This window comes from Pinus tabuliformis, chromosome 2_2 (assembly GCF_031772625.1).
Source record: "Pinus tabuliformis cultivar Carrire ecotype Pingquan chromosome 2_2, CPIR1, whole genome shotgun sequence".
In the NCBI taxonomy this organism is placed as follows: Eukaryota; Viridiplantae; Streptophyta; class Pinopsida; order Pinales; family Pinaceae; genus Pinus; species Pinus tabuliformis.
The window spans coordinates 739,955,072-739,979,213 of NC_142300.1; the positions used below are offsets into that span (position 1 = coordinate 739,955,072).

Below are 24,142 nucleotides of genomic sequence, written 5' to 3' on the forward strand. Positions count from 1 at the left end.
CTATTGATCCTTCCCCTTCTCTAGGAAAGAGGCCATCATGGCTCAGGGACACCCTCGAAGATGCTAAGGGTCTTGCTGCCCCAAGGGGGAAATTCCGAGAAAGCAAGAAGCCGTGTAGATACCAAGGGTATCTAGCTGCCATGAGTACTATTCTACAATCTGAACCTGGATCTTTTGAGAAAGCCATCAAGCATCAAGTCTGGAAGGATGCTATGCATGAAGAATATGAGGCTATTATGAAGAATGATGTCTGGGATGTGGTCCCGAGACCGAAGGACAAATCTGTTGTCACCGCTAAATGGCTCTACAAAATTAAACATGGATCTGATGGGAGTGCTGAAAAGTTTAAGGCAAGATTTGTTGCCCGTGGCTTCTCTCAAAAGGAAGGAATTGACTATGACGATATATTTGCACCTGTGGCACGATATACCACCATCCGATCCATCATAGCCCTTGCTGCTACGCAAGGATGGAGTCTTCATCAGATGGATGTCAAGACCGCTTTTCTGCATGGTGCAATAAAGGAAGAGGTGTATGTAGAACAACCTCTGGGATTTGAAGTTCAAGATCGAGACACTTATGTCTGCAAGTTGAAGAAAGCCCTCTATGGGTTGAAGCAAGCACCCAGAGCTTGGTATGAGAGGATGGATAGTTACTTGATGAAGCTGGGCTTCACTCGAAGCAATGCTGATCCAAACCTTTACTTCAAGGTTGTGGAAAGCCTCTCATTCTAGTACTGTATGTGGACGACCTCTTCCTGACAGGTGATGACCCTCTCATTCATCAATGTAAGAGGGAGCTTGCTGCCGAGTTCGAGATGAAAGACCTAGGACTGATGCACTATTTCCTAGGCCTGGAGGTCTGGCAGAGACCTGGAGAGATTTTCCTTTCTCAAGGAAAATATATTGTGAAGCTTTTGGAAAGACTTGGGATGGTGGACTGTAAGTCCGTGTCGACACCAATGGAACTCAACTTTAAGAAGTTGAGTGGCAGCGCTGCAGGGCCTATCTTGGCCTATCCTACTGAGTATCGTCAACTCATAGGAGCTTTGATGTTCTTAGTGAACACCCGTTCGGACATATGTTTTGCAGTGAATACTTTGAGTCAACAGATGGTTGAGCCTCATCATTTTCACTGGGTTGGTGCCAAGAATCTTTTGAGATATCTTCGGGGCACGATAAACCATGGGCTGAGATACACTGCCGGGAGTGTGATACTCCGTGGATATACTGATGCCGATTGGGCTGGCAGTGTGGTGGATCGTAAGAGCACATCTGGATGCTGTTTCAATCTTGGTTCTGCTTCGATCTCATGGATGAGCAGGAAGCAGAAGTCGGTGGCTTTGAGCACCGCGGAGGCCGAATACATTGCTGCTAGTATGGCCTATTGTGAAGCAGTTTGGTTGAGGAAGCTCTTTAGTGAGCTGTTCCAACATGTGCTAGATACCACTGTGATACTCTGTGATAATCAGAGTGGGATTCGTATGACTGAGAATCCTGTGTTCCACGACCGATCCAAGCATATTGATATCAGGTACCACTTTATCCGGGATATGGTACAGCGAGGCGCCGTAAGGCTCGATCATATAGGAACTGATGAGCAGGTCGCGGATATTCTCACTAAGCCCCTGGGGAAGGTCAAGTTCCTAACCTTCCGTGAGAGTCTTGGTGTCGTGGAAAGACCCTATGATGTGGGTCCTGTTGGACGATAAGCTCTGGGAGCTCTGGGGGGCTTTGGGGATAGCTTCTCGGAGCTATAAGCACTCATAATGCTTTTGCCCCACCCTTGTGATTATTGAGCTGGTTCGCCACTCATTTATCTGTGCCCCGTATGCATCCTACCCATTGAGTTCAGGGCTCATGGGAAGTACCTCTCATTTGGCCAATGAGGTGTGGAAAAGCTAGAGACTATTAGCAAAGACTGATGGACGCATCAGAGATTGCCGTACTCTCTATCTAGGATGGCATGGTCCAACCACTTGATCTGGGATCAAGATTTGTGAGGTCTGGGACCTCTGGACTGACTATGTCAGTCGGGGAATGATGTCTTTGTGACTGACCCACTTCTGTTCTGAAATAAAGAAGCCAGCAAAGCAAGTTTCGGCGGGATGACTCACGATGTTGATTGCACTAATAAATGGAGTTCTCCCTAGTTGAGAGGGAGTGTTAAATTTGGACAACTAGGTCCAAACTCCATGTTCTGATGCTCAGATTAAGAGGCTAATATTTTTGTTGGATTCCTCTTTCTGAGAGGTGTAAAATCCATATAAAAATAGTCTTAATCCGATGAGCAGAACTTATATTGTGAATTTATTATTCTTAATAAATTATATGTGCAAGGTCAGCCAGTTTTGTAATGTAGGCTCACATGCCCAACAGATGTGTCACACACCCTCATTGATGGATATATATACAGGAAAAGTTGGAGAGAATTTCATCACAACTCAACTCACATCTTCCTCTCTCATCTTAGAGAGTACGAGCTACCTGGAGGACGAATTTCAGCCACACGTGGGAAGGACGAAGAGGACAGACCGTACGGATTTTCTGCTGCTAGGGTTTCGTTGACTTTTGTAGAATTGACTTGGGTTGACTCATCTACTGGTTGGAGGGTTGTTGTGACACATCTGGGCTGGCTGACCAAAGGAGACTTTGCTGGTTGAAGCATCCTGTTGACCGCCGAAACGAACACACATTTTTCCTGTTTCTGATTTGTCTTCTGTAAGATCTGCTTATATGTTCTATCTGCATTTTGCTTAACTACTTGTATGATTGCTGTGAGAAAAGTGAAATTGCTCCTAGCATAGAACATCTACAAAACTTTACAATAGGTAGCAGATCGAATCCCCAGAGGGATTGCACAGTCTAGGCCAGAAGGGCAAGAGTCTCAAGGAAGATCTCTCTCTGAGTGAGTTGACAGAGAGGTAAGATTTCTAGATCAAGATTTTTCAACAGCAGAGGGAGCAGCGCAGAGCAGCCTTCAAGTGAGACGCAGTTTTCTGCAACAATTGTTGGGGCAAAAAAACGTCAGAAGAAGGAAGGAAACACTTTTTGAGGGAATTTTTTCCTCAGAGAATTCTAAGCTAGGGAATTCGATTTCTCAATTGTTGAGCATCTATAGAGAGGAGCAGATCTACTAACTCCAGCAATGAGTGCGTAGGCCAACTAGTAGTAGCGAAGAGGAGAGAGGAGGCAGTTCCACATTGTGTTGGCAGAGATGGCAGCTAATGGGCTGAGAGATCAAGATCGGTTGGACGAAGCATCCAACTATGTGATCTGGACGGCAAGGATCTCCTGCCTTTTGGATGAGCATAATCTCAAGGCCGATGTCGATAGTGTGGTAGATGAACCTGCAAATGCGGATCCACTCAAGAAGTACAAGGCAAAAATGGCGAAGACCAAGCGATTGATCCTCGATGGAGTGAGGGATCATGTTGTATGTCACATTGCTGGTAAAGGGACTGCCAAGGAGATGTGGGATGCCTTGGCTATGTTGTATTAGGAATCTTCCGAGCAATAGAAGATGTACTTGGAGGAGAAAATGAGATCTGCGAGGATGCAGAAGGGGGAACGCATTGATCCGTTCCTATCAAAGCTTCAAGAAGTCCGAGATCAATTGGAAGTTGTAGGGTCATCACCTCAACCCACCCAGATGGTGAGGTTGGCCTTGAATTCAGTCTCAGAAGACTGGCAAGTGTTTGTCCAGAGTATCTTGGGCAGAGAGAGATTGTTGGATTGGGAAGGGATGTGGGCCGCTCTTCAGCAGGAAGAGATGAGTCGAGACTTAGTCAAGTGCAAACTTGATAACAGCAGCAGCAGTGGGACGAAGCCCAAGGAGGAGGGAGAGAATGCAGCCCTTGCATCAAAGGGGCAGCAGGAGCAGCGGAGGCGGAAGAAGGACATCTTAAAGATCAAATGTTTCCAGTGTGGAATTTGGTTACTAGTACTACGCTACACAGTGTCCTCTCAAGAAGAAGGACAAGGACGAGAAACATGATCCGCACGCTGCAACCGCTAAGATCGAGGAGGAGTTTTCCATGATTGCCCAAATACCTCTAGGGGAGAAGTGGGGTGATCTAGTACTATAGTTCGAAAGAACTGCAGATGGGCAGGATCCTTGAGGAGTCCACCTCTTGGATCAATACCTTGCTACGGGAGCCCATATCAGAAGTAGTAGGATGGACCAGTGTCAGTTGGTGCAGAGAAATGTTGAAGTGACGGTTGCAGTGGCTAGGAGCACTAGAGACTGAGCAGCGCAGAGCAGAGTTGGCAGCAATGTAGTTGGCACAGTGCAGAGTCAGGGTCAACGCAAAGGCTTCAGAGGGTCAACGCAGAGACTAGCAGCAGTCAGAACTCCAGCAACAGATGCTTCATGCTGAACACATGTTCAGTATTTTGGATGTTTTTCTGTTGCAGTTGTTGCAGAAGGCAGTAGCAACAGTTGGAGCAGAGTTGCAATGTAGATGTAGTTGGCAGCAACATGCAGAGTTGCAGTGCAGATGTAGTTGGCAGCAGCGTGCAGAGTCAGCAGCAGCATGCAAAGTCAGCAGCAGCACGGATGCAGCATTTGCGCAGTAGTTGGTGGGCAATGATGTCAGACATCAGCAACGCAGAGGGAGATGTTACAGAGTTAGGGTGATGCTTCAACAGGTTGCATTACTAGAGCACATTCCTCGCTAAGAGGGAGTGTTGATTTCTGGTAGCATCAGATGTGCTCTAAGCCTCAAAATTTGCAGGGAGGCTAGGACACATGTATTCCAGAATACCCATAAATCGTTTTGGGAAATTCCACCCGGAGACAGTTTTATTAAAATAATTAATTATTTTTAATGGATGCCCAAGTCTAAACTTAGGAAATTAAAATAATTAAAGGGTATTAATTAAGTTGGGGGTGAAACTTCTAGAAGAAGACGGGGATCAAGTCAAAATGATCTAGGCCATTGATTAGAATCTAATATGGGTCGTTGATTGATCAACGAGAGGATTATAAGAAGAGGCTTGATGGGCATTTGGAAAACACATCGAGTGGGATCAAGAGATCGATTTCTCAAGAGAGTTGCGCAAAGCAGCCGGAGAGATCATCGAGGAGATTCTTGCAGTGAGGGGCAAGGATAGTTTTATGGTTGGAGAGTTTCCTGATCTGGGGATACATTGCAGAGAAGGAAGAGAGAGATCTAGAAGAGGCAGTGCAGTGCCACGCAAACACAGCGCAGAGCTTTAGAGGGATTTTGAGATTCAGCTAGGAATTCGAGTTTCAAAGCCAAAAGTTGGGGTGTGAGACCAGAGGGCCAGAGGAACAAAGTTCCAAACAGTAGATCCATGGAAGAGGTGACGCAGACCCTAGAGAAACTGACACAGAGCCAGTGTGGGGCCAGCCATCCAAGGCCTGGATCAATGTCGCTTCGCCAATGATAGTGTGAGGTATTTCTCACTAATTTCTCCGCTAGTCAGATTCTTTGTATCGGATAGCCAGTAAGGCATCAAAAACTTGTATTCGGAAACTACTGCATAATAATACAAACCCCAAGCTGTTGCACCGGTTTTCTTGCATTGGGTTTTTCCGGGGATATTTGTCCAAAAACAACAGTGTCACTTGTGTGTGCTATTTCTTTCTTGCTCAGTTCTTGTTTCCGCATATTATTTAATTTGTGAAGGTTGCAATTGTATTTATTTCGATGTTTACCGTATAATACTATAAATAACTTAATTCAGTAGGAGAAATATAATCCATTACTGCAGTAGTGATTCGAGGATTCCGAATTTTCACAAATGGAAGATAGTAGCAAGCAGAGACGAGAAGTTCAATCAAGATGGGAGATCTTGTAGTTCACAAGGTTCACCCTCAAAGGCTAAGGAGAGAGGAGATTGTTGTTTTGGCGATTAATTTAGAGAATCAAGATGAGTCAAAGTCAAGGGTAATCAAAGTGAAATTAGGGATGGATATGCACTCACCTTCTACTCCAACATGTAAAAAGTTTATATGGCTTGCCAAAACATTGCAAGAGGCACAAGAGTAGGTAGGAATGCTCAAGTCATGAGATCCTTTCTTAGAAGATTGGAAACCTATGGAGCATGGTGACTTCGTCATGTAACTGGCACGTGAAGTGAGGTTGCTTGCTTGGAGGATGCCTTGAACTAGAGGGGGAGCATTGGGAATTCCAAAGTAGGGTGTTGAGCCCTAGATAGCATAAAGTTGCTCAATTTCTTGCACAAAGGTTTACACTTGATGACAGGATGCTTGGATTGAAAGAGTGGACATGTAGTGTGTGGTTGTCCCTAAGGATGTGTGTGCCCTTAGAAATGCATTGGAGCTTTGGAGCCTTGAAGGAGTTTTGCACCTTTGCGTGTAGCGCTCACACATTAGAACCTTTCTAGTTGACCATCATCACCTTGGAACTTAATATGTATCACTTGTAGTAGAGAGCTTCACATGTGTGGACCCACTTGTGTCTTGTAGGTTGCTTCCAATGAACTAGGTCCACTTGTCATAGTAGAGCTCTCTTACCTCTCATATAAATAAGGAGAGGGTCATTACACACCCATGGTTATTCTTCTTTACACTTGGGTTATAGGTGTAAAAGGAGTGCTAGTCTCTCTCTCTCACACACACATCTCCATTGCACATTATCTCTCTATTCTTTACATGGTAACTCTCTACCTTATGGAGTTAACGATTCTTGGAGCATTCTCGAAGTCTAGGGCTAGGGTTTAATGCCTAAAGGGGCATTAGAGTTAAGGTTTGATGATAAACCCTAAGTTGCACTAGCTGCGGAGGAAAAGAAGGAAAGCCTTGCATGAGGCCGAGGACTTGCTAGTGGTGATTCTAACTTTTTGGGGAATCTTTGGTGGAGATAGGGTTTTTCTTAGTTTACCTTAGCTAGGGTTTTGGAGAACTTGGAGGGTTGTACCAGGTTGTGATAATCTAAGAGTGTGTACTTAAACTTCATCTCTTATCTATACATATGAAGTTTTCAGCTGTCCAAAATTGCCTTATTGCAATTTGATTTTCAGCTATCATTGTGTTCATGGTTTGAAAAGTTCCAGAACTTACAAGTCCTGCTGATTTGACATAAATTAAAGCTGAAATTGTTAAGGAACTTAACATTTACATTGAAGATAATAAGACAAATTTACAGCAGTAGATCTGCAAGAATTGCAATGATTTCAGATCTGGTTTATGAATGAAAAGATTGCTCTAAAGGACTAAAACATGTTGGCATATATTTGGTATCTTCTCTATTGGATTGCCTAGTGGTTGGTGTTGATGTATATTTTCCGTTGCTTGCTGCTGTGATTTATATTTCAGTTCAGCCCTAAGGCTAACAATTTAAAAGGATTGAATCTATAGAACCTCTAAAGAGATGAAATTCTAAATTTGCAAAAAAACCTCAAATCATGAAATTTCTACATTTGGAAGCTCAGTAGTTTAAAGTTAAACCTATGAATAGTTGAAGCATAGGAGGTTCACAAATTATCTGAGAAGATTTTGACACGCCTCTTTTTGACTATGTTGCAAGCATGAAGGAACAGGAATAATTTGGCATTTGACTTAAGGTAGATTTCAACTACACTAATGTGTGAAGTTATCAATCTCTTCAACAAATTTCTGCATAAATATCTTTGATCATGCCCGCAATTGATTGCCATATAAAAGTCTGAAGCTTATAAGATGAGAATGGACTAAAAACAGATAATACATGATCCAGTGCATGGAATCTAAAGTTGCTCCTAATTATAGAATACTTTAAACACAGATAATATTCCAGAAGTTCACAACATATTAAACAAGCTTACAGCTGTCAATCGCTCCTCTAATATTGTCTTGTTGGTGTCACCAAAACTCCAAGCAATAAGGCAAAGTTTATCTTTTACTAAACTTTTTTGTTTAAAAGACATAATATAGGAAACTATGCAAGGGTCTATATAGAAGTTATCTATAGGCACTCCATGAGTCATTATAGGATTAGACAATTTTAATATAATTTTTAAACAAGAGTTCGCTTTTTTCTTTTTCTCCTAATCAACCACAACAGGCATCATTAAACTTGAAAAAGAAAGTTCAAAAGATTGATATCATTTTACAAGAATTCTCCACATGGAAATCTTCTTTTAAAATGCACTCTAATCAAAATGTTATTGTTTTATGTCCATTTTACATCCTTAAGACTTAAACGCATGCTTGAGGTAGCCTTCAAGCTATTGGATGCATTCCTTTGCATGATTTTGTTACAAATATTGACTGTATTACTCATTACTGTAATAATCTGCAACCATTGCATGAGCATAGGGTGTACAGTCATAAGTACAGATAAAAGCTCTCCTGTATCATGGCTTGATATGATGTACTTTTAACCATTGAATATGCCCAAGCATTTACCTTTAATAAAGTTGCTTCCAGAAAAAGTTGGAATTGACATTACAGAACCAGACAGCACGTGTACGACTTGCATCAATCAAGGGCTTTGACTGTTTCAGTGTCCGTATAAGGTTTGCCAGAGCACTTATTGGAAAAACACGCCTGCAAGTGATTGCCTGAAATATGACACCTAGGGATTTTGGACCCATGCTTAATGTGTATGTTGCAATGGACGCTTAATTTAACTCATTAACTCTAGATTCACTCACATGTGATTTGGGTTCATACTAAATTCATACCCTTTCTCTTTAAAATAGCATACTCAAGGAAGCAAACCTTTGATAGTTCAATACCCATGTCATAAATACTAAGAAGTTAGAACTAAGATAGAATACATATGATTCTAGTTCTTTTGAATTTTTAACACATATCTTACAAGCAAGTAATCCCAAGAACATATTACAAAGAAACACGAGCTAAAAACCAATACTAAGGCACCTCTTGATGACAAGAATTCCGAAGAACACATGGACAAGACAAGAGGGAAAATAAGATCAGTCATCTGATTGAGGAAAACATCAAAGGAAATGACAGGACAGAACACAGTGATGGCCGTTAATTGCATGATGGAAAAAAATCACCATTTGCAGAATATTAATGCCAGGACTTTGTCTACAGATCAGAAACAGCAAACCATTGGCATTGAAAGGGAAATAGAACAGAGGGAAACTCGTGGCAGCGACGCAACAATATAAAAAGTGAATGCAGCAGGGGAGTGGATAAAGAGGCATAGGAAGCACAAGCCCAAAGGAGAGAAAAACCCAAGAGCCTCTTGACTAGACAAAACCATTAGTATGCAGTACTCTCTCACTCTTTCTCTTATCGTGTCTTCATTCTAGTTTTCTCCCGCCTTGTATGAAATGGAAAAATATTAGACAAATGTAATCCAGTCTTCTTTCTGGATGGCAGCAAGACGCGTTAAAATTTTGGCAATCTTGGGTGAAAAAGGGGGAGACCTCCTTGAAACAATTCAGCATAATGAAAATTCCCCTGGCTTGAGCTGGTATAGAATATGTAAAAGCCAGAAATTTCTATACAACAAAGGAGGGAAATAGCCCATGAGATTAGCTCAACGAGTTGTTGCCAATGTTGGCATTTGGCTACTTCCGTGCCAGCAGGTATATGCCCAGTTTGAATCCCCTTCAGTGAGGCACACTAGTCTACACCAAAGTGTTTACTAGGGATGCCATCCACATATGTGTGGAAGCACCACGGGGTTTCCCACAACGTTTTCCTTGGAAAAAATAAAAAAGAGGAGGGAAAACAAGTTCCCCCTGCTTCTGTGCCAATGTAAGCTGAATTCCAAATAGAAGAATATGTTTGATAATTTAAAAAGAACAAAAGAAAAACTTACAAACCAAAGACATTTTTTATCTTACCAGTCATCATTCGACCCACATGGTGTTGTATACAAAGCACCAGCTTTTCTCCAATCCTCAATCAGCTGTTTATTGTAAGGGTTGTCAGCTGGCTCTTTTGTGGCACGCTTGTTGTACAATAAAACGAGAGGCCATTTCTTCTTCAGGCTTTTTTGGCGCAACACATTGACTACAGAGCTTAACTGTAAAGTAATAAACAAATTGCACGTACAGCAAAAGTTTAATAGTGCATTGTGAGTACGGTATATTGACAACAATGAAATCTCTTCCATACCAACAAAATCTAAATGGGCACACAAGCCTGCAAAGTGTGATGCAAATATAAAAATGGATAAACACACTATTTTCTTACTAACCTGAGAGAAACTAAAACCATCGTCACGAAGGTTTTGCTCATAAAGGGCTACATTTGCACCATCCACAATAAAGTCATATGGCCCATGGTGATCCAACCACTCCTGGATGAAAGGGACCATGTTATTCTGACATATAGGTTAAATCATACGTAATCTGTTTAAACTTGTGACTCAATTTGATTTTAAAACATGACATTCAAGCAACATAAAATTACAAATTACAATCGAACTTTCTGTAAGCTTCTTGCATTTTCCCAATGTAAACACATTTAATTTCCCAGGCACTTATCCAACCAGGAGGAAGTATATCGCATGATTTTCCATTTAAAAGTGTTTCACAATCCAGCAATGCCCATTTCAGGATGCTGGTGGTCCACCAGACTGTGATCTAGAGGTCAGAAAGAATTTGGAAGCATTAACATTCACAACTTCAAATCCCATCAAAGTCAGAGAAGATAAGATAAGATAAAATTATCAACGTCCAACAACTGACCACAAAAGTAGGTCAATGGGACTAAAAGGTACATCGAGTGTAGATACAATGTGGGTTTCACAGGGACGTGTCCCGAAGGGTGGGGTGCATGCATCCCATGCTTCCCGTGCACCTGGGACAGGGGGACATGTGGGGAAATGTTTCCCCACGTCCCCCTTTTGGGGAGACAAAGGGGGAACATTTCTCAGTGTGGGGGACATGTCTTCCCAAAAGGGGTGCTTCTGGGCACACCCCCTTCTGAGGGGGTTCACCCAAAAGCACCCCTCTTGAGTTTTAAGACTGTTTGTGTGGGGAAACCTAATATTGAAGCCTAAGACGCTATTATTGTTATGTAATTCATGGTAATGTTAAATTCTTAAAGTAAAAAGAAGGATGAAAATGAAAGATAAATGAGAATGTCACTTTTACTTAAATTTTGACATTACCATGAAATGGCTCATGATGTTTTAGAGTGGTTTCGACCTCATTAGATTTCATATGGAGAAAGTAGAATTTTAGATTTCACTCAAAATCCAGTAGACTTGACAGTTTTTCAAGATTTCAGGATGCATGGAATTACAATGTTTCCATTGGGTCTTGTCATGTACGAGGGCATGGAACTAGTATATAATCAAGAGAACCAAGCCCTCTATGTACCTTGATGTTAGTGGCATTGGTTTCCAAGCTCCTCTATCATGACCCTACTAAAATGTGCCCATCACTCAAACAAAATCTTGACTTGACATGCTACATTTTTCTACCTTATTTTAATGCTTAGAGGGTGATATTGATGATGAAGATCCCAATATATGTAATGATTTTGATGATATGTAGGTATTTGTTGTAGCATGTTTTTTTTTATGTTAAAGGCCATCTAGAGCCTATTTGTTGATGTATTTTCGGTTCAGAGATCAATTGGACTTGGTGCTATTTTGGTTATGTGCAGTGTGCACCCTTAAAATGAGATTTTTTGCTTATTTCTGTATAAATGGAGTTTGGATTCATATGGATGCACATGAATATAAATGTTTTTTCTTTAAAATCTGAATATTTTATGTATTTTTGGTCAACCAGTTTTTTGGTCAAGTAGCTTTTACTGGTTCTGATTGATTCTCAATCCAGAGGGTTTTCCGGTTCAGCTCTGATAACATTGGTATCTAAGTCTATTTTGCTTAGTACTAATTAGATTCTAGAATGATGAATGAGGAATGTGGATCAATGTATTTCATTATTGAATCTCGTGGTGTATGGATGAATGAGTATGAATGATGTATGTACCACTATGAATGATGAATACAGATCAATGTATTCAATCATTTAATTTAAATATATATGAATCAATATATTAATGCTTTCATTTTTCAATATGAGTTATACATATATATATATATATGAAAAAAATATATATATCTCAACGTCTCCCCATCCCCCCTAAATTTCCCTAAAATTTGAGGGTACTCCCACAAGCCCCCCATGTGTCTGCCCGCACCCACGTCTCCCCATCCCCCCTAAATTTCCCTAAAATTTGAGAGTACTGCCACAAGCGCCCCTGTGCATCTGCCCGCACCCACGTCTCCCTGTCCTGGAGTCTTGGTGGAACATTGGATAATCACTGTAGTCTTCCAAAAAAATAATTCCAAATCAATCCCTTTTCCAGGGCTTCTAAAACCATTACTATTAATGTTGGGGAAAAACAAATGCCAGAGCCTTTTGGGCATTTACTGTTGCTCAGTACAGTATTTTTTGTTGTTGCCCCTCTTCACTGAAGAGGGATCCTTAATGAGGACAAGCTGCAAGATTCGATGGGCAGGTAGAAGCATCTGGAACGTGATGAGATTGAAAGGCATATATTTTTTATGGAAATGGTGATGTCGTGAAAATTTTCATAAAGAGATTAATCCATTCCATTTGGAGGCAATCACGGCTTTTAGATCCCAGTTGGCTGCACAGCTTCTGCTCAGATTGGCATTTTCAGGAAATTTGTAGAGTCTCTTGAGATCGAAGCCAGAGTGAACATGCTATCATAAGGTGCATTTTCAAAGAGAAGGGATAATTTTTATTTTTTTATGACATTTCATAAACAACCTCCCCAAAAAAAAGTAAACATACCCGATGAGATCTTCATTCACAGGTATGGTTGACTGAATACTAAACTGTCTACACTGCAGTGACATTTTCACTGTGGTTTGTAATTTTGCCCCGTCTAAATGGCATATCAAATAAGGGGTGAGCCGAGTTGCAAGTCCCTTGTTAATTTGAGACAATTGGTATTCCTCAGACTTGACACACCAAAGCCAAAGGAAGCCTATGTTATGTGGTTCTGCCCCAAACCTTGGGGCGTGTTTCTTGAAACAACCCCCTGAAGAAAAAAAAGCCATGAAGTACTTACCTGAAAATTCTTGAAATTCGAATTGCCCTCCCGTGCACATGCCAAATCCACCAAGGACTTCGCAAAATAGTCTGTCTCTACCGGGTCGATATCAATGCTAACCAACTGCTCCCCACAGCACTTGCAAACCCCTTTTGAACTCATATTTGTTTTCTCAACTTTCCAGCCCCCCTTCCCTAACCATCCCTGCCCATGCCAACCTCCACCCCTACTAATCATCGCCTCTCTAATTCTGTCTGCGTCCCAGTTCTCATTGCCCACCTCACAACCAACCTTGCTCTTAAACCATTGTTCAATAACATCACAAGTAGATGCAGAGACCTGCCTCACCTTAACCCTTAATCTATGAAGCAATGAATACACCTTATCCCCTCTGCCCACTTCAACACTCAGCGTCAATAGTGCCTCTAACTCGTCTTCCTCAGGCTGAATACCTCTACCCACCATGCAGTCATCCACTTCATATGCTTTATCCGCCTCTTTTTTCTTACAGAAAACAAACAGAGCAGGGCTATAAGACCTCAGCCTAGGGGATAGATTATGACTTACCATTTTCTTCACCATGTCAAAGGCCATATTTGCATCCTCACTGGCAGCAGCTAACCTGGCAACTGCTGTGAATGTAGCCTCATTTGGAGGGATGTTAGAGGCTACCATCTGTTCATATATTTCAAATCCCTTCTTCAATGCCAACTCTTTTGCAGCTTCTTCCGTGGTCTGTTCAGGCCTCAGGAGGCCCATGGCCTCTGAAGAGCAGAGATAGAGAAGCATGTTGTAGAGATATTGATTGAATTTTATCCCTTCAGACATTGCTTTCTCGTACAGTGAAATTGCTTGTGTCAGATCCTTGAGCTTGGAACAATTGCCCAAAGCTAATTTTAACTGCACTTCCGGATTTTCCAATTTCTTCTCCTTCTTGCCCTTAGGGGGTTGTTCTTCATTGTGTGTAGTAGGATTCATTTCGGTTCTATCACCCTCCATTTCCAGGCTCTGTGGGTTGGGCTATTGCTGAGAATTCTTGGCAGTGCCCTCGGTGACAAAATCATAAACCCAGAAACTGACCAACTGACTTCGGCAGTTCACTCAACTCCTCGCGTGACGCAGATTTTAAATATTTGAAACATCAAATATTTGAGTCGCTGAACAGTTCATTGTACAATCATAGATTCAAGTCGAATCACCTCGTCCACTGGCTCCATCCACGTATGACCGTTATTTTAATGATTTTCGAGGCGGAATTTCCCTTTTTTGGTATTTATAGCGATAATGAAATATATGAGCCAGAATTTAGAATATAGTATTTTGTTTAGAATTAAGTTTAATTTGGTGGGTTATTTTGATTAGTCTGAGTGTTGTTATGGTTAGCAGCTCTGCGAAGAAAACTGTTATTTTTTGGGTTTGCTATTTTTGCTGCATTTTCAAAGTTTCTATTGGATCAATAGAGCGGCATTATTATAAATCAAAGAAAAAAAAAATTGTTTGAGAAACTTTATTTGCTTGGGATGTCAGTTTATCAACAAATAAGTAGGTTGAAGCTTATATATTATTGCAAGCTATGATAATTAGGTCTAAGCTTATATATTGTTGCAAGCTATGAAGATCGCTATATGAAACTTGTCATAGTGAGGAGCTCAAAGAATGTTATGAAGTATATGGTCTTGAAATATTATTTCTATTAATACTCTCTTGGCATCAATGATAAAGTGGACAAAACAAGAATAAAAAAATTATCCTTTGTTATTTTTAGTGGACAATTATGTTAACAAATCATTTTTTTTAACATGGGCTTGGTTATTAATGGCAAGGTATACAATGAGCTTATTCTTTAACATTTTATTGGAGGACATGGCACATATCAATAATTTAAGAAGGCATATAGCATATTGTAAGGCAAACTCATCATATGGCAATGTGCCTTACGAGAAGAGATTCTTACATCTTCCTCCATGTCGAAACATCTAGTTCCACACGAGTTTGAATTCATGGAAGGTAAATCTCCTCAACATTGTGGGGTTATGGCTTTGTGGTTTGTCTATCTTGTGCAAAGGTTCCAGCCTACAAGTTCAAGCTTTGGTTTAGTGAGTATTTGCATTCTAGTTTGGCTTGTATGTGTGGTTTTAATCCTCTTTTGTAGTACAATCTTAGGAAGCTCTACTTCGGATTTCTTAACTTCAAAAACAAATCCTTTTTCTTTTTTTTCTTTTTTTTTTAAATCCTTTGTCAGTTTGAAATATGGGGGATTAAGGGAAGAAGAAGCAGTGCACCAACTTGTAAAGGATGTGGGGATTGTCAAGTTGGACTCATATTTAGCTAAAGTAGCACTGGAAAAGTAATCAGTCATCATGTTTTTTATTAATTTTATCTGTTTTGCAAAGTAGCTATGCTTTTAAGTTTATTTTGTAAAATATATGCCACTAAGATATTCAAGGATGTATTAATCATTGAACTAGATAGAAACAACTATATCTTAAAAGATAGCTTTCCTTTTTTTTAGCTTACAACTTTTTTGAAGCAAGCTTTTAATGTAATCTTGGTGCAAGCTCTCCTAAAAATTTTACTTAATATAAAATCTTTGAATTATGGTTTAGAAAAAGTATCATGTTGGATCAAATGTCATTAATTGCTATCAATAAGTTTGCATGCACACCATATACAAATGCAAGAAAGTGCTTTGAAGTTTCCCCACAAAATTTCCTTAAAAATATATATCAAACCTAAACTTATCATATATTTTTGTAAGGCCTCTCATTAAAAGTTATATTATTCTTTAATGAAATAGTAGGAGTTCACCACATCAAGTGAACTCTCCGGCAAACCCCTACATCATTGATCTTCAGTCATCGTTTGTCACTATCACCCCCATGCTCATTGAATAACTAGAGCCTCCAAGTCATATATGTAATATGTAGACATTTACGATGGGAGGTAGTTTTAAGTCTACAATTTAGTTGGTTCAAATGATGTTTCCTTCCAAACTTAACCATTATTTTAGATTAACTTATGTGTGTTGTTCTCACATGATAGTTATGCATACAGTGACCTAACTTGTAAGCTATAAGGACTCGAGCTCTTTCCCTTGGTCATCGATCTTACAGTTTTTTTGGGTATGCTCTCTTCTCTAACCCTATTTCTTTAATTTTTTTATCTCTACTATCTAGTTAAGGTGATCCTCAATTGTGGTGGTGGGGTTTTCCTCACCCATTCTGCACCCTGGCCTCTTTTCTATTTATATGTATCCCTCAAGTTCACCCCTCTAGTTCCTTTGCAGTTTCTTATATTCATTCCCATGGGTTCCCTGGGCTTCCCCTGAAACTCAGAGAACCATCCCTCATCTTTGGCTCTATTCCTTGCTCTACTCCCCAGCCTACCCTCTCATAATGCCTTTCTCTAATGCTAGTTATAGTCAGGGCTAATGCCATCATGGAAATGGGTGTTGTGTCACATCTATGTCATGTGCCTGAAGCAATGTTGAGGCTACAGTAGCCAAATATAGGTAGTTCACTCCTCCATTTGCTTGTGCCAAGATTAATATTGCAAATTTCAAGGCTTGTGTGGAGCACAACTTCATTCGTTATGATGATGTAGACAAAGATATGGGGCATGAGCTCCTGGATATAGGAAATGCCCATAGTCGTCCCATAAAATATCATCAAATTATCAACCTTTACTAGTAAATCAAGACCATCATGGGGAAGGTGCTTATGTAACGCGGTGAAGCACAATACAAGATCTTACTTTGCATCAATCCTCTGCAACTTCAAGTCAAGAAGTTAGATAATAAGTTCACTCTCCTAGTAAAAAAAATTGTAGGCCTAGAGCTTCCATCCTCAAATGAAGAGGAAGATAGCCCAAGTCCCATCCCAATGGACTCTCCTACTACCTAATAATGTTTTGGTTTTGTATTTTGGTTTACTTTCTTATGAGAAAAATATTTTCTCCTTTGTCTAGGTGTAGCAATAGGAAATTAAGTGCTTCCATAAATAGTTTAATATTCTTTTTGCTAAATTATGGCTGCATAGAAACTCATATTATCATTTTAACGAAATCTCTTTATTTGTACTATTGGTCTAGTTTCCTTTGTGGCAACCAATGGTTATAGGCATGTATATGTCTTTTTATAATTAATATGCAATGGCTACTTAACTTGCAAAAAAAGAAAAAATAGAAGTTTATACACAAACTTAATAGTGTATTTCATATAGTTCTTTTGAGCATCCATAAAGCAATATGTTTTATAATATTAACTTCATTTTCCTTGAATCAAGCGGATAGGGAAGCAACCAATACAAGGGATGGTGGGGAGAACATGAGCAGTGAGTATGGCGAATGTGCCCATCTCTAATGTGCTTAATCACAAGTGGATAACCTCCTTCATGATCTACAATGGGTAGCTATGGCTACAGATTGACTCGAGCATGTGGTGGATCATTTGATGGAATGCCCAATGAATTGGGGAAGTTTCTCAATGTCAAGGATTTGATTTCCATGATGGGAAATAGGCTCCTGGTTTAGTATTTTCCCTTTATATTCATGAAGGTTTAGATCCACTTCATATTTTCCTGTTGTTTGCTAGTTGTCTAAGCTTTTTCTCGGGGGCGGGTATTCTAGTTTTAGTATCTAATTTTAGAGGAACCAAGCCCTCCTATCCTCCCCTCTCTTAACCTTCCTCTGTCCCTTTTTTCATTTCTCCCCTCCATTCCTAACGGTGTCTTGAGTTTTGTGGGTTTCTCTTTGTGTGTTGCACAGCCTAGCTCTCTAGCTCGCATTAGCATTTTCATTTTTTCCTTCTCACTTTGGATGTCGTTGTGGTTTTCCTCAAATTGTTTAAGCTCTTGTAAGCCTAAAGGCTTAGCCATTCTATCTATCTTCTCTCTCTTCAATTTGATCCTTCTTAGTCCAGTCCCCCTCGTCTAGCCCTTTGTTGCCCTTAGCTCTTCATCTTCAACTTACCTTTGGGGCTTTCTCTCAAGTAAATTTTATTTGCAGGTGGCAAGTTGGTGTATACATTTGAGTGAGTTAGCAGAATTGTCAAATTCCAATCATTGCATATGACCAAAGCATAACAACAAACCAATCAACTTTTCCTTCTAGGACCACTTCATGACTTAGTTTGGTTGGAATTCCACTATACAGTTTAGGTTTTTCACAATAGCAAGGTAGCGTTCATGCTCCAAGCACGGAGCCGGTAGCAAAGACCCACGTGTCAATGTCCATGCTTACTGCCAAGTGTAGTCTTCAACGAGACTATTTAGGATGCAAACCCCCGTAGACATTCAACGTGAGCTGAAGGAAATTAAAGAGGATTTTACCAGTGAAAAAGGGTATCACTATGATTTTGAAGTTAGAACCACCATCCAAGACTGGGTTCCAAACTTAGGAAACATGTGAGGGAGACAAAACTAGTACCCACACACAATTGATTTTCACTTGTGAAATTTCCACTACCCAAAAGGTGTTATTAACCTAGTAAATTATTCTAATTACTTATGCACAACAAAATTAAATTTGCAGCTAAAATTAATGAATAAAAGCATGAACAACACCATTCACCAAATTAAAATGTAGTGAAATATACGATAAATCAATCACATAAATGACACAAATATTTTTGGACAAATGTCCCTAGAAAATCCCCGAGATGGGCAAAACCAATTTTCAGAATGAGGGTTTTATTATTAAATGTTCAACAAATCTGCTAATGAGAAATTACATTTATTGTTTGCTTGGCACTAGCAAATATCTGGTAAAATTGATCTTCACCTCAGCTAATCAAAATGAACTAAGAAACCTCACAGTCTCCCTTTGCAAATCTAATTGGTCCTCTAGAGAAACTCACCCTCATGCATGGCCTCGTGCGGCCTCCTGGAACATAGTATGGACAAAAATGGCCTCTTTGCCTCCCTCTGCACTCACGTGGCCTTCTAGAGAAGTCTCAACCTCAACACGTGCGGCTTCTCTAATCAACTCGACCTCCTCATGAAGCTCACGACCTCCTACAGAAAATAACTCGGCCAGCAAAACCTCCCTCTGAAACTCATAAGCTAGAAGTCTCTTAGATGAAGAATGAAACTCAGAAAAAATTTCCTCAATTACTGTTATCAAAACCTTCATGGTGGCTCTCTGAAAACTCACCGAACAATACTCAACTCAATGTGCTCCAATGCTTCCCATCGAATTCCATTTTTAATATCTCATTCACAAATGAACGACCAAGATTAGAAGTTATCTTGTCCTAGCAATGGCTAAGATCATCTTGGAAACTTTCAAGAAGCTTCTAGAGGTAAATTGACCTTATCTCAACTAATGTCAATTAATTAACCAATTTTCCTAAGTTTTAACTTAGGAAATGTTTTAAAAACATTAATTATCTTAATTAAGACATTTTCCCTAGGTGGAATGTAGGAAAAATTACATGGCCTTGGAGATAATTAATTTCTCTATGTTCTTGGCCTCTTAAAGCTAGAACACATGTCTTTAACACTCTCTCTTAGTGACGAAGTTGTTCTCCACAACACCAAACTTATACCTGAAGAAATCAAACTTTCCTTTTATCAAGGCCTTCGTCGGAATGTATACCACCTACTAATTTGTAAGCACATATTATAGTTGAATTGATCCATGTTGTATACAATCCCTGATGAAACCGTAATGTGCGTTGATATGTTTCAACCAATCATGAAATATTGGATTCTTAGATAGCTTGATGCAACTCTAATTGCCACAGTGAATGATGGTCAACTCTATATTCTAACCAAGTAGTTCCACTAGCAACTTCTGAAGCCACATGGCCTCACATATTGTCATGTACCCTACTTTTGCAGAGCTTAATGCAACTGACTTCTACTTCTTATTGTACCAACAAACAAGCCCTAATCCCATGCTGAAATAACACCCTGAAGTGCTTTTCTAGTCCATTGCATTACCTGCCCAATCTGCATCAGTGTAGCCAATCAACTTAACACCATCTCCCTAAGTATATTTCAACCCATACTCAATTGTACCTCATATATTGTAACATAACTCTTATTCGCTATAAATTTTTTTGACATAAATAGCAAGTGAGATATTATTTCTAAATACTCTATACCTCTCATCATTCCATTGTCTTCATTGTATGATAATTAAGGTATCTACTATTTTCTCTGCCACTTTATTCGTAACAAGGTTATGATACTTGGTCAATTAAATATACACTATGTATAAATCATAAGGCTTGTTATTTGTTCACCCGATCATGCACACATACAATGGCTATTAATGTATGAATGAGACTTCATAACTAATCCATACATATTATTCATATATCCTATAAATCCAAACAATATAAGGAAAACTCTTAATTTAATAACCTTTATTTCATTATTATTCTTCTATTCATGTGTACATAGGTTGCATGGATCCTTATATGAATATAAGGCCTTAGAAGTCAATCCTCTTAATCATAGTTTAATCAACCATGTATTTTATACTATGGTTATTTTCCATGGTTCAAGGTTATGTATATATATACCCACACCATAAGTCGTATGTGGGCACCATATCGATCGCTACTATATGCAACTACTTTATATAATAAATTTTTCCTTCTTATGGTTGAAGGCGCAAGACTCCTTAGGTGGGTCGTCCATTACAAATGGCAACATATTTGATAGCCCACATATGTCCACATAGGCTACCGCCCATGTGACTTCACATGGTCCTTTTTGCCAATTGCACCATGAATAAGTGAGATTTAATGTTTTAATCCAACCATGTATTTGCACCAAGGGTTTTCAAAGAGTGTAAACACCTTAATTTACGAGTCATTTGATTCACATGGTTGTTTGAAATTAAGACTAGAGCATCGCTCGACCCTTCTTTTCACATTAGGGTTTCCTCGACACCCTTATCTTGCTCTTACAGGTGTTATGTTGATTACTTTCCAAGCATAGATAACCATGCATAAATAAGGGTGTAACGACCATGTTACACAGTAATTTGTCACTGTCTCCCTGTCAGTCACCCTGCTGTGTCAGGAATTCACAATAATCAAGTTCATGCCTTCTGAACTGGCCAAAAACCCACTTTTCCAAAGTTTTCCTCATCAGCGCGTCTGTTTCTAAAATATCCGCGATGACTGGCGCTCCATAACAGACCGCGTGCGCTGCCAGCGCGGAAGCACACGACTTTTCCGCGCTGATCGAATTTCATGACTAGCGCATCCTCTATTTGTATCTACCCGCGCTGACATGGCCTTTTCCATTATGTCTTTGCGACGTCAGCGCGCCAGACCAGTTATTCACCCGCGCTGATCCAGTTTTGCCGAATTTGTTCCAACAGCCAGCCTTCCAGATAACTCCAGACCTGGTTGTTGGCCTTGTGAGTATCGACTCCCTTCTATGGCATGTCTGTTCGACCCTTTGCAACTACTTCCCTTGAATATAAGCTCATCCTTCCACCCTTTTAGGAGGCTCCTTCTCCTATATAAACTTCCACCATTACCATGAGCAGCTAGTTTGGAATAGCTTGGATTGTGTGGAGCTTATTGTGCTCAGATTGCTGCTACTATAGGTAGTTGGTGTGATAAGTGTGGAAGTGCTTGATAGCTTAGGGAAGGTTGTTTTGTGTTGCTTGTGTGAGAGAGAGAGTTTCTTGTCTTGGGAGAATCATTTCCAAAGGCGAATGCTTGAGATACTTGCTGACTGGCCCCTCCTGAGAAGGATACCGACGTCAGAACATTTGGTTGTACTCTTCTCTACTTGATTAATAATAGATGACTACTATTATTGTTCCATTCTCATTTGTCTATGCAATGGTTAAATGTGAATTACATTCTTTCTGACTGATGTATGGTTGCTTTTATTAGATTTCACGCTTGTGTTTGTTTCCTCTTCGTGTGTGCAGGTGTCTATTCGCGGAGATCGCGGAGGATCGTGACCAGCCAGAGCGAAGGAGCAAAGGTGGCATCTCTTCATCAAACAACAGCGCTGGAATCCAAGTAGGTGCTCTTTGCCTCTTGTTTAATTGCAATTAGGAACTTGCATAGTAGCATTGACTAAGTGTTGCTAGACCCGTTCTGGGCTAGTAGGGATCGCCTCTATCCGTAGAGGGGATTTACCTCTCCAACAATTTGGCGACTCCGCTGGGGATCAGCCTTTTGTCTCTTGTGTCCATTCTTGTGTTTGAATTTGAATGTTCTCTCTTTTCAAGATTTGGGGATTGATTCTCTGCTTGTAGACTTCCTGGGTCCATCTGGGAAGTGTCTTAATTGGTTAAAGGATTTCTACCTTTGATTTGGGAGTTTTTGCTTTGATTCTACTCGTTTTTTACCCTCAGCGCGGTTTAATTCAAAACAGACGCGCTGACGTCGCATACCTGCTTCTTTGTGTTCCCTGTCATCGCTCCTGTACGATTAACAGTCGCGCTGACCTCGTTTTTGAGACAGCGCGCTTTATCCATGTTCTTCCGCGCTGACGGCGCAAAGTTGCTACAGGCCTTCTCTTGTCAGCGCCGAGTTGTTGAAGGCTACCCGCACTGATCCTGTAGAATTCATTTTTGTCCAAATTAGCCTCCTGAACCTGTTGCTTTGGCTTTCCCCTCTTCTCTCCACTTGGTCTATGACTTGTTTTTCATTACCTGAACTCTGAGCTACTTGTTTGCGAAGTCTTGTTCCACAGGGTTTCGTTTTTGCTCATTTTTCGGTTTTGCAAATACCTTCCTTTTTGCTTTCGCTGCTTGGTTTGTATTTCGGCCATCACTTTTACAGTTGCTGGATTGTGTTGAATCTCTAATTGACTGGTTGTAACTCTCATCCTCCGGTTGTTTGCTCTTCTCCATTGATTTCGCACTCTAGCCCTAGGGCATCTAGTGGCCGTGTGTGTGTCAAGCCTTCCGTAGGGATCTTGTTTTCTTGTTTGACCAGCCAACTTCAGATTTGTTTTTTACACTTGTTCAGTGATTATTGAAGTGTTTTTGGTTGTGTTTCCGAGCGGTTTGTGCTTCTTCCTTGTTGGAATTCCTGTTTGTCTTGCCGAGCTTAGATCACATAGCTCGTGCGGAACTTGGTTTTTCCTTTTGATTTGGAGATCTTTTTGGATGTTTTGGGAACTTTGTGTGCTTTCATTAAGTGATTTGCTTGGTGTTCTTGTCTCTCAAAATTCATTGTAAGTGCATTTTGTCATTGAAAAGAAAATCGAACTAAAATCTTTTGCATTCAATAGTTAATCAAAGAAAAGAGCATTTTGTTGATTGTTTGATTTCATTTTTTTTTATTGAAAGCTCTTAACCTTCTCATAGTTAGAATTCATCGAACAAAATGGTATTCTTTGGCATATAGCTTGCATCTAGGAAATTGTGAGAGACCATACGATAGGGCCTGAAATCGAAACTTAATTTCAAGATCAACCATAAAATGAACTGAATTAACCTAAAAACGCATTGGAACTAAACGCAAACATCTAGAGGTCTAGGTTAGAGACGTGTTCCGGCGTCTTTAAACATAGTCACTGTTGTTTCACATTATGGTTGGGTGATTCCTCCTTCTGTGACTCGATAGTGGTCTAACACGGACTGTGCTCCCACGTACCGTCGCGTATATAGGGAGACCCCACTAGGCTTTTATCCTTTATCCATAGGAAGCCGAGTCTGCCGCCTTGTGAACCGTAACGCACCGAACACAACATTCGGGAAGATTGACTGCAGTACGGAAAGTCCTTGGCTCTCATACGATTGCTAAGGTGTATAAGCAGTTTTACGGGTCGCCTGGTAAACCCTATACCTAGAGTCTCCAGAGCAGTCACTTTTGATCCTTTTCGGACTCCCTAAATGAAAAGGTGCCTGTGAGCGTCTTGTCACTTCGTGCTCATTAAACATTCGAAGGAGACTGGAGTCATCTTTTCGTCCTTTTCTCGAGTCTCGAAACATGAAAAGGTCAAGTTTGGTTCTTGTGTCTTAAAATTAATTCGGCCACGATAACATCACCTGGTTAGATCTTGTGTGCGTTAGTTTTGAGTAGGGTCTTTATCGTTAGTTTGCTTTAGGTTTTCTAAGGGGTCTTGTCATCCTGGCTGACCCGTCAACTCCCGGTCCGAGTGATCAAGGTTCTCCATCTTCTGTTGCTCCAGAGGTACCAGTTGTAAGCGATACTCTTCCC

The 24,142-nt window shown here is 40.3% G+C and overlaps 1 protein-coding gene across 2 annotated transcripts in view; it reads right to left on the reverse strand.

The window, feature by feature from the left end:
• LOC149194778 (E3 ubiquitin-protein ligase CSU1-like) overlaps positions 1-14,048 on the reverse strand; it is a 286,100-nt gene extending 272,052 nt beyond the window's left edge. For both annotated transcript variants that reach the window (XM_089405164.1, XM_089405165.1), the window contains exons 1-2: positions 13,012-14,048; positions 9,795-9,976 (exon numbers count right to left, since the gene is read on the reverse strand). In XM_089405164.1, coding sequence (XP_089261290.1) covers positions 9,795-9,976; positions 13,012-13,992 — 1,163 coding nt within the window. In that variant the 5' untranslated portion in view covers positions 13,993-14,048. The remainder of the gene's footprint in view (positions 1-9,794; positions 9,977-13,011) is intronic.
• Between the last annotated feature and the right edge of the window lie 10,094 nt (positions 14,049-24,142).